Raw genomic sequence first — 12,276 nt, 5'->3', positions numbered from 1 at the left:
GTTTAATCTAATCGCAAAAAAAATGAACCGTGTTCAGACATAAACTTTAAGGGCTGTAGACATAGTACCTATGCGTCAAGTTTACCTCGTTTGTTGAGAAGGTCGTTGCAATAGATGTGTTTTATGATATATTATTGTACACGAAAATTAACTCTGAGCGAAAACGGTCGACCATTCTATATAATTAAGCTTATTAATTTATTACCTATATAATATCTATAAATATAAAATGACTTGTCCTAGGTGATTCATTATCGCCTAGCCATCTGAAGCTATGAGTATGAAATTTAAACAATAGTTTTGTTTCATAGTGTAGATACCCACTAAGAAAGGATTTTTAAAATTCAACCCCTATAGGGGTTAAAAGGGTTATATAATATAAAGAAGAAAAATTTTCCGTTCGATCGGTTTAATCTCTGGAACTATCTATAGGCAACTGATTTTAAAATTGTATACCATCAGGAAACTACACAATCCCATGAATCTATAAGCTATATTTTATCTTGATAAGTTGTTCTTCGTTTTTTAATTGCAAATTTGAGATTTTTTTATAGAAATAATAATAATATTAAATATATTTTTGTGTATTATATGGTTGCTATTGGTTGTACAATGTACATGTTCATATAAAAATTTAATTTTAATTTTTGATTTTTTTTTTTGCCATCGTATATATATATTATATGTGTGTATTCCGTATTTCTACTAATTATAATAGTATAATATTTGTATGTTTGTAACCAAAAATCTAATACAACAAAAATAATTTTCAAATTTACAAAAATTTGTAATGATCACTGTGCAGGACGTGATGCTCTGTATTCTGTACCACAATAATTATTTAACGACGTAGCACGTTCGTTACAATATTGAGACGTTGTTAAGAAGAGATAGGTAATGAATAAATCAACACTACGATTTATTATGCTTAATACAATTAAATATTTATTACTATAAGTATTAATAATGTTACAATACTAGACGCACAGTTGTAAGCTCACAAGACGTCGACTGATGCAACTATCTCTCTAAAACTGTTAAGTACTCTACCCGTATTTATATGGGTTCCATCAATGACTTACAATCGCGTGACATGCCTATTTTGCTAATATTACTTATTTTTTCTGTCGGCTTTGAATTCTTTAGTAAATAGGTAAAAACAACTTGTTATTTTCACCTTTGATCTAGGCTTCTAGATTAGTTATTAATAATAATTATATTCCCTAATCATGCTAGACCATAGATTAAATTATATGAATAATTATACATAACTTGATTATACTAGTTGTTGAACTTACTACATCCCTCCACTCTAAGATGAAAGTCTCCAACTTTCAAAAAAAAAAAATAATGATAATCTATTATTCTCCCCCCCCTCTTTTTTTTAAAAAATAATTTGAGGTGAATTTTAATTTTTGGATAGACATAAATTGACACTACACTCTCTTCCTTTAAAATTGTCGTTACAGTTTCAATGTTTGGAACTGATGCTTTTATTGATGGTTCTTGAGTTATTGTTTGTGTTCTTTTATCTTTGAACAAAAATGGGCACGCACAAGGCTTGGCGAGTGGTGTTTTCGTCGTTTCATGTTTGATAAACCATAATATGATAATAATATTCATTATTATTATACAAAAGACTACAGCCTGTGACAAAGTATACATATACTTTTGTTTCAAGTTCTTCATACTTTTCTATTTATTGAATTTATTCTGTAACTTGTTAGTGATCTTGAATGTATGTTATATCGTTTAAGTCGTCAGTTTGGCTTGTTTTTATGTGTTCCACTTTCATTGTTTTAGCATATTAACTACCGGCAGTATCTTCCCGTAAACCTTGGATACCAAAGTAGGAATAAAATCAGTATTATGATTTATGCGTGATTTGGTACCTCAACCTTTCCACAGCTTGTGTGTTATATATACCTAGACGATATTTTTGACTCAACATTTATGTGTATATTCACTAAATTTAGCTTTTTCGTGCATATATTTATGTTTTGGTACTTACCTCAAGTATTTTTTTTTTTTTATTACGTGTATTTATTTGGGTATATTGTCCCTTAGCACTATTTTCACGAATACAAATTTTTGTGCAAAACGTAAATTCGATATTTTTACTTATATACTCATACTCCATATGACCTATTATATATTTACGCGATATTTTGACTTAGCGTATGTGTACATTCATACAGCATTATTGCGTATTTCAACCCCTCTTTGATAAAGAAAATTCATCTCGTTAGTACTTTGGGGGGGAGGGGGGAGGGGAGTCAAAAGTAAAAAATATCCAGTAGGTTTCAAAAGCGTCAGAAAAAACCCTTTTGTAAAACGGTAATTTTTAGACATAATCAGTTTTCGGTAAGTTGCTGTAACTCAAAAATGAATGATTTTAATTACTTAAAATTTTCAACAAATATTTATATTAGAATTAATTATTTACGATTAAATTTTCAAAATATTTTGACTTGTTTAAAGCTATTTATAGATAGTTGAAAATTTTGATTTTTGACACGGTGCGTCGATACTCGAGGTACCGTGTACCGAAATAATCATACACTGATTATTAGTTTTGTATAATCAAGATGTTTTATTGAAATAATTTAAAAACATATAATAATAATTTTTTACATCCGAACCGCGTAGCTGGCTTAAAGAAGCGGCCACGGCGGGCGGTATCAGACCTTTAGAGGCGCGTCAGATAGTTTTACAATATTTGGTTTTTTATTTACAAGCAAGAAATATAATATCGAGAGGGAATGAGCTTACATTAACTGTCTCACGGTCTCTGATAAGTCGTGAGTTATATTAATATAACTCGTAGTGACATCTACGCAGGCACACTAGGAAAATGGTTGATGGCTCTGAAAAGAGCCTTTTTAATCAGTCGCAATTTTGAATCGGCCGTGAGGAAAACTACATGTAGGGCCGCTGGTATTTGCACACGGCGTATCACAATACGATTGCCTTGGTACTATGTCGTACAGTGAATATTGCACGGTGTGCACGTCAGGGTCGTCAATTTTTCCTGTGATGGTATCGTCGGTTGCCGCCTCGTTTTGACGAGTGACTTCGGTGCAGTATCGTCGGTTGCCGTCTCGTTTTTGACGAGTGTCTTCGCTGCAGTATCGTCGGTTGCCGCCTCGTTTTGACGAGTGTCTTCGCTGCAGTATCGTCGGTTGCCGTCTCGTTTCAAGTAGATGTTGACGGATGGGTTGTTAGCGAACGAATGACGATGTTTCTTTGATTTGCTTTGCTTTGTTGGGGTGGCTATGCCGTTAACTATACCAGGCTTGCGCCTTTACTAGTGGATGGAATTTGGATGGATAATAGTGTTATTGATTGATCCACGTAAATGGGTATGGTTTGGGTTTTCCTTTGATAGTTGGAGGGTATGGATTTTTCCTAGAAGTCGAATATGGTCGTGATCTGAGAAGAAACTTTTGTACTCGTAAAACATTGATTTAAATTGGTACTGAATAGAGGTTTGGATGGATTTGAAGTTTGCAGATTTGAGAAGAACCGAATTTTTAACGATAGTGGGCATACCTGTTACTGTACGTAAACTAATAGTTTGGACGGATTCGATACGCTTGTGAGAGGGACAGATGAAAGGTGCCCAGGAGGGTCCAGCATAAATAAGAACGGGGGAGATGTATAGTTTGAGTATCTTAAGTTTGGTTGTTAGTGGAATGGGACATTTACGGTTTAGTATGGGGTAGAGTATACAGCGTGTGTGAGTGGCTTTTTTGATGATATTTTGGACGTGCTGACCGAGGTTTAGTTTGCGCCCAATTGTAACGCCTAGGTATTTTGCTTGTATGGATCAGTTAACAGCGTGATTGTCAAGTAGTAGTTGTGGTACGTTAGTTGTGTTAGAGCGACCAAATATGATGCCTACAGTTTTGTTTGGATTTATTTTAATATGCTATCGGTGGAACCAGGTGGTTGCTAGGTTGAGTTGGTGCTGTAACTGTATAGCCGCACGCCTGGAATTTTTGTTAGAGGTAAAGAACATAGTATCAACGGAGAAGAGTGAGAGGTTGGCTTTTGGAGTTGTTGGTATGTCGTTGATGTAGGTCAAGTATAGAGTTGGGGATAGGCAGGATCGTTAAAGGACACCTGCGAGGATGTTTCTGGAGGACGAAAATCAGTCCACTACTGTCATTAGACCAAGTAGTATCGGATAGATTGAAGTCACCATCAAAGATGTAAGTGTGGTCAGGGTATTGCTGAATCACTGACTCGACTGGTGAGATGTATTGCTCATAACAGTCTAGCGGGCAGTTGTGAGGGAAGTATACCCCACCAATAACGTACTTAGAAGAACTTATTGTAAACTGGACAAAGATATGTTCAACATTTATGATTGAGGTAGTGATTAAAATAGAAGCTATATTTATTTTGACATCAATCAAGACCCCTAAACCTCTACCACAATAACTAGTACTTAAGCATTAATCAAACTTAAAAATATTATAATTATACAGACCAAGCTCATTTACATGAATATTTAGATGCAACCAAGTCTCAGTTACACAATAAAAGAATAATCTAAATTTAATGCGTTGCAGTTCAACGTGAAGAGCTTCGTACGAAAACCACGACAATTTTAGTAGTAATCAGTTAAGCTTTCTGGTGGTATACTGGTATGGAAGATGATGTTAACGTGGATCCACGTTTTTTGACTTAATAGGGATGACCTTAGGTAGCCCATTGAAGAACCGGATACTTAAGTCTTTTTCACCACTTTCAGTTCTACGATCGAGCTCAGCGTGACACGTTCTAGTGGTACATACATATACATTATAACAAAAATTAAATTTTAAATATCGTATAAAAATAAAACAAACCTCAATTGTTAAGAAAACTGATAAAATCTAACAACGAGAAACGTTTTTGCTATAGCAGAAATAACAAAACTTTAAAATATTATTTTTATTTTCTAAATAAATATAATAATTCTAAAGATAGGTTTTATATTTCCCTGTCCATCGTCGAACTTTTGGTCAAAAAAGTATTTAACCAACCAATTCAATAAAACTCTACAATCAAAGTAAGAAAATATTTAAACCTTAAAATAAGGATAATAATATTAAACGTATACCCGATAATACCGCATAACATAATCTAAAAAGAACTTAAGAATATTGGCATAATATCTACCAGCCGAATCGATTACTATTTGGCAGGCATCCAGGAAAAAGGATTCACCCATATACTTTTTGACGCCAAATATATATAAGAACCAAAAATGTCAGAAAAATTTCAAGTTCACTACTTTTACAATACAATGCGTGCGGCATTTCTCTTAGGATAGATAACTGTTTAGGAGGTAAAACCGCCATCCTCCTACCAGGCTGAAACCTACAAGTTTCTAATGAGAAATATTGTCAAATAAGTGTCCAAACTAAGCCTTTGAGATTACTCCTCACCATACACGAGAAATAACAAAACTTTAAAGTATAGGTACAAACCCAAACATGTTTTTGTATAATATTATATAATTTTATTATAATTACTATTACTTATCATATTGTGTATGTTACTGGAAATGTTGACAATTTAGAAAATGATGACAATTTCTAATAGTGGAAGGAAATGATATCATCGCCTAGGAATTGTCATCATTTACGTACTTTTTTAGGCAATGTTATCACTAGGGCTCGGATGTTTATGAAATTGCATATTTTTTTTCTATTTATTCAATTTAATGCTAACCTAGGTACAAATTTAATTCATGTTTTACTGAATCAAATAATACTATTTTTATTTTACATATTTTTGTGTTGTTATTGGCTAAAAATACATATTTTATAATTTTATTATAACGATAACTATTAACTAACTCGGAACGGTGAGATGATAAAAACCATTATACTACCATTACTGTCAATATTGTCCGTGTTCTATAAAAAAATATCAGGTGGGTAATGACTGATATCGTTAAAATGGTTGGTTGGAAAATGTCATGGCTATCACATAGGTATCGCATAATATGTTTTACGTACTATTTACGTGTTTTATTAAAAGTGTCCCTACCTGTCCATACAACACGGTCCGCTTAGTAGTGTGTGCCTATCTTCTTAGTGCAGTACGTATTATTTCGTTAAATTGGATTTGAATAAAATGCGAAGTGAATTTAATAAAGTTATTAAAAAAAAAAAAAATATTTAATTTTTTATGAATTATTGATCATTGATTATTTATTAGTGTAATAGCAGGGTAATTAATAATTGGGACAGATTAAATTAAAATATCTAAGAAAAATATATATGGCATCTTTGCCTGATATGGTTAGGAAATGATAACATGAACTAGGCAATGATATCATTTCCTTCCGCTATCAGGAATTGTCATCATTTCCTAAATGACAACATTTCCGGTAAGGCGGTAACAGGTTTTTCCGAAATCCAGTGAAGAGCTACCATCGAATCACTCTACAAATGTATTCGTTCGACCTTGATGTTAAGTGATGGAACAAGAGCTTGTATGAGTTGAGCCAAAAGCACAGCACTGCACAACTCTAGACGTGGAATAGAAATCTTCTTCAGTGGTGCTCTCTAGTCTTAGACACCAGTAAGGTTAACGTTAGAATATCAGACTTAGCGACAACATAGACAACGGCACCTAAGCTTTTTCAAAGCTGTCACAAAAATCATGTATTTCATATGAGACGACTGGATCCCTTGACGTGTTGATGTAGCGCATTATGTTAAAAGATGCTAAATGCTCATACGATGAACGATGTGAGTGCCAATATTGTATTCAGCAATCTTTCAGCAATATTGTAAATTGTATGTTGCAATAATCGTATGATTTGTAGGTACTGTTGCAAAATAGATTACTATATTATTATTAGGGCTCGGATGTTGTTGCACTAAAAATGTTATAAAATTGATTGCATTATTGCTGTGAAAAAACCCAAAATTGCACTTGAAAATTGCAATAAAAAAATATTTTGTACCAAAAAAATAAAAAATATATATATTAAAAAATTATTTTATGAAATGGATTAAGTCATTTTATTAAGTAATATTATAAAGTTTTATTACATAGGTTTTAAACGAGTAGATACGAGTAAAAAAGATTCAAATTCAAATTCTCGTCAGTTGTCATTAAAAATCTGATAAATTGTGCGGTCTTCTTATTTTTTCAGAAATCTACAAATAGGTAATTTTATCAAAATGTATAACTTTTTATTTCAAACTATGTTTGATTTGTTTTTTTTTTTTAAACTTTACCTTACCTTAAAAATTATTGAACTGTATAATCTAACAAAAAAAAGTGAAAACATAAAAAAATATATAAAATTGTATTGAAAATGACGACAATTAACAAAATTGCAATAAAATTGAAAAAGGTCAAAAATTGCAAGAAGTAGCACTTAACATTTTTATATTTTAATTGGCATCTACTCGTTTGAAATAAATTTATAATTAACTTAGCAACGAATCTGAACAATAGAAAAAAAATTGCAAATGCAACAACATCCGAGCCCTAGTCATGACGTATCCGTTTTTTCAAAGACCGTGGATGTTACAAATAATGTTTATTTTTATTTTTTTATACCTACATAATTATTATTATTTATAATTAGGGCTAGGATTTTGTAGCATTTGCATTTTCTTTCATAGTACTCCAGGACATAGCTAATCAAAAACAAAATTCGATTCATTCATCACAGAGTTCAAATATGCAATTTTGTTTTTGCTTTTTTTGCTTTTTCTTGTGATATTCGTAAATAAATGCCTTATCTATATCTGTGTATGTCAACATGCAATATACAACGATTGCATGCATTATCTGTTAAGAACTGTAAGATTAGATAGGTAAGTAAGAATAATTTTAAAAAGAAGGTGACAAAGTCCCAGTTATAAAAAACAAAATGTTCAACCCCCCCCCCCCCATTGAAAACTCCCGAGTACGCCTCTGATTACACCAAGACAAGACATACACGTTAATAATAATAACACAACACATAATACGTACACGTGACCTCGTTATCAGGGCTTTTTGTTGTATTTTCTTATCACTGTACGTTTATCACCGGACGGCGGACACCGAAGCTCGTGTCCAAACATCAGATTCGCAATTTTCTCGTACTGTGTACATCATTATACTTTCGTCATTTGTCCCGTTTATGGTTTCTCTGCCGTTTTCCCATACACACTACGGCCGTTCTTCAATCAACGCCGACAAACGTTCGTCTGCTATTCCACAACCGATCGTTTTACAGTAGCTTCGTTTTTTCGTCATGGACAACCTGTCAGTCGCAAATGGTGTGGTAAGTGAACAGACTAGACAACGGCGGTATCGCAACTTCTCTTCGATCACACATAACACATTTACCTGCTATTGTTAACGTCTGTGTTTATTTTAATCGCCCACCCAACCAAGTATGTTTTGAGGCTCAACAAAATAGAATAGGCAGTAGTGGGATAATTGATGTTCGTTTGCGGGTTCTGCACTTATTGTTGCATGACAATTTAATCTTACAATTAAAATTTGTTTAATTGTACTGTATTGGTTCATTAATCATCCTACGCGTTTGGATTATTTACAAATACTTTTTCTTTGTCATTATACCTATAACTTAGTCTGTGCAATTATGAGTACAAGTACTTAGCGTTTTGATTTAAATATAATTTTTTACCTTTTGACATTGGTGTGTTAAATACAATCAAATGTCGAAAATAATGTCAATATAGGTACCCACCTATAGTATATCCACCGAGAGGATAGGACTCCTGTCATAGGAGTGCTCAGAAACTGAATCTGGGGTAACATCACTGTAACATATTATCTAATACGAACCATATATTAGATATCGTAGTTGTCAGTTGTATGTGCATCACACTCTTATTCTATTTGTTAGTAGAGTTTATGCTATAATATTTTTTATTCGCTGGCATAATCTTTTTGTCTTTTGATATCTAGTTAAATTTATGAGTTTTGCAGAATCTTTATGGATTGTTTTAGGGTTTCTGTATGTATTATAGATACAGTATGTTTATTTTTATTACATTTCATAATTTATAGTTTTATATAATATGACCTTAACAAAGTGATCAACTTGTGAAGTTTGTGAAAGTATTTTAATTTATAGAGCATTCATACATTTAAGAAAAACATACCTAAATATCTATACATTTTATGTTTACAGGGAGCTGCAGAACTTTCTGTAGGGGCTAGTTTACTTTCAAGACCGGGTGATGAATACGGAAATGATGCAAGTATTAATTCTTATTTGTATTTGAGTGAACTTTTTTTAATTGTATATTTGTAGGGAAAAGTTGAAATGATGTGGGCTATCAAAGCATATGAACATGCAGAAATATATTTTAATGTAAGTACGCTAAAATTGCTTGGACTTAACTAAAAATCAATATATTAACTGTTAATATTTCAAAATTAATTAATTTTAACTAAAATAACATGCTCAATTATATACTTATTTTATTAACTATAAAATTAATGAAATATAATCAATGAATAGTTTAAAATTTATAGTTTTTTTATCACAAAAATAATTTCAATATATTTGTAAAATTATACATAAATATAATATTAGATATTATCTCTTTGATTTTAGTTGATATGTTCTGTTGATCCAAAGTTATTAAGATTGACTCCTCATGACGATAAGATTTATAAAGAATTTAGACGATTATTTCCTGATCTTCAAATAGAAGTTCTTGATGAAGATGACGTTAAAAATGAGTCATCTAAAATTGTAAGTATTTAAAATTGTAGTGCAACAATAAATTCTTTAATAATCTATATGAATAAAAATGAAATGTTGTCCTTTGTTAATCGCGTTGCTAGAGATAGCTGGATAGATTTTCCTCATTGTCTTTTTTTAAATATTTCTAATGGTCAAAATAAGGTTTTAAGTAGAAAAAATTACCAAGAAAAGGTTACAAGATATCATACTGTGACCTTGATATTTACAATGAAAATTTAAATGTTATATTGTTAATAAGATATGGCTGCCATAGTTTGCTTGGACAAATATGGTAAAAGTATGCATAAAGTCTTTATGTTTATGGCTTTTAATAAAAAAATTTAATTTTATCTTAAGATAATGTTGGTGCACATTTGTTTTCTCTCTCTGGCCCATGTGTAATATAGAAAAAAAACTCATTTACACAAAATCATTTTTTCAAGTATTTAATTAGTCTTAGAGCAAAATCACCCATGACTAAAAAGATAAAGAATAATATTTTTGAGGGAATGACATATCAACATTATATTATATTTTTATTTTATTTTCAAAATAAACAAAAAAATGTTGTAAATTTAAATGATGTTTAAATTGTTTTGAGACAATATTTAGATAAATCAATATGTAATTTCCTCAAATATATTATTCTCTATCTTTTTTTAATGAGTGATTTTACCCTATGATTACTTAAAAACATAAAAAAAATAATTCTGCGTAAATGTGTTTTGTCAGAGAGAAAACAAATTGTGCGTTGACAGCGCTTTTATATTTTTTTTACAAGTGAAGTTAGATTTTATTGTTAAAAATGGATGTTGTGTTTATCCAAAGTTCATAAACTCAAAAACTACTGGGTTATTTTCAATAAAAATTATATCAATAGACTCCTTGTGACTTAGAGGGTGCTTATTGCTGATTATTGGAACCCGTGTAGATTTGCTCACGTATGATTTTTTTCAGCTTATAAAAAAATATTATTTCTCTTATAATTATAAAGTAGAAGTATGACATATATCTACATATTTATACACAAAAATATAAAAATGCCTGTGTTTCAGCTTATGTATTTTCATCATTTTATAATTTTACCTACTAGAATAGTTTAGAACTGAACATTTTTTATTTTTATTTTTAATAGAAATGGAGAAGATTCTGCGATCTCTATAAGAATATGGAAAACTACAATTTTGGTACATTAATCAGAAAGGACGTTCATGGAGACTACAATGAAAGCAACAGTTTTATAGTTATACGAATACAATTTTATGCTATTGAACTGGCAAGAAATAGAGAAGGATTAAACGATATTCATTTTATTAACAATATTTATGATAAGGAATTTGAACCATAAAGATATGTATATAATATATGCATGTACATTTTTTAATTTGACTAAATGGTTTATGTAATTAACATAATTTTGGCGATAAAATAAATTTAAATTTTTTACTTGATCCCATATATGCAAGTTATTTGTTAGTTTTTTCACTTTTAAAACATATTCAATTATGTTGATTTTTAAAATTTTCAAAAACAGCTTATGTAGTTGAATGGCTAATTAAATTAAACCTTCTCTGTGTTATAGGATAAAGTCTACACTTGACCATTTAGTATTACAATAAGATGATCGCATCATGTTACATTGTTGCTCATGATTTTTACAGCAATAATTTTACAGTATATAGTTCTACAAAGGCTTATAAATATCTTTGATAAACTTACACTTCAAGTCAATTAAATTATATACTTATGTAATATTATATTATTATGTCTTGATTTAAATTTGTTGGTGAAATATTTTAGTTAAATTAGGTATTTATTATAAAATTTAATGAATACTCAGAGTGGATTCTATACTAGTTTTTCTTTTTTTTTTTTTGAGGAAAAAAGTTGCCACAGCTGATAAAACAAGCAACACTATTTACACCACCGTTCTTTGAATAAAACAGCGTTCCAATGTACAGACTTGAGTTATGACATTTTTCTTCATAATTCTGACTCAAATAATTCAAGTCAGACTACATAATAAATTCTAAAATGTTTTCAAAATTATTATCAGAGTAAAACTCAATTCAGGACATTGGTAAGCGTATAGATCTACTTTATTTAATGTAATAAAAATTAACTGTACCCAGCGCTCCAGAAATAATGTTGCTTGTTGTATCAACGTTCGTGGCTATAAGCCCCAACTATTTACTTATTAATTTACATTATTCTCAAGGTAAACAATAATCAATATATTATATACTTATTTATACATACATCATCCTATTCGAATCAATAATTAAGTAGAAATAAGTTATTGATTATGTGAACAAGTCATCTGTTATCAAAAATTTAAGTAATTTCAATTCCTCATTTTATCGACTTGAGAAATGAGAAATAATTTAGGATATTTTAAGTTTTAATTAGTACATTTTAGAATTTTAGTAGGCATAACTTTAAACATTATATATTTATATAACACAATAGTTATAATTTTAGTGCTAAACAGAGGAATTAAATTAATATATTTGAAAAATAATAATCATATTATTATTATTTTAAAA

At 30.4% G+C, this 12,276-nt stretch overlaps 1 protein-coding gene across 2 annotated transcripts; it reads left to right on the top strand.

Annotated features, from left to right (window-relative positions):
• The first annotated feature begins 8,033 nt into the window (after window positions 1-8,033).
• On the top strand, window positions 8,034-11,188 carry LOC149060520 (protein PBDC1). Of its 2 annotated transcripts, none has more exons than XM_089219266.1 (5): window positions 8,034-8,290; window positions 9,170-9,239; window positions 9,293-9,352; window positions 9,599-9,739; window positions 10,866-11,188. In XM_089219266.1, the coding sequence occupies exons 2-5, from the start codon at window positions 9,219-9,221 to the stop codon at window positions 11,076-11,078; spliced, it is 435 nt and encodes a 144-aa protein (XP_089075392.1). In that variant the 5' UTR covers window positions 8,034-8,290; window positions 9,170-9,218; the 3' UTR covers window positions 11,079-11,188. The 2 variants fall into 2 exon arrangements, with proteins under 2 accessions (XP_089075392.1, XP_089075389.1); XM_089219263.1 differs by having other exon boundaries at window positions 8,035-8,290; window positions 9,170-9,235.
• Window positions 11,189-12,276: the final 1,088 nt, after the last annotated feature.

Source organism: Diuraphis noxia, unplaced genomic scaffold, assembly GCF_037042655.1.
Source record: "Diuraphis noxia isolate RWA-SAM2 unplaced genomic scaffold, SU_Dnox_SAM2 contig0001, whole genome shotgun sequence".
Lineage (NCBI taxonomy): Eukaryota > Metazoa > Arthropoda > Insecta > Hemiptera > Aphididae > Diuraphis > Diuraphis noxia.
This window is presented reverse-complemented; position numbering and strand designations above follow the sequence as displayed.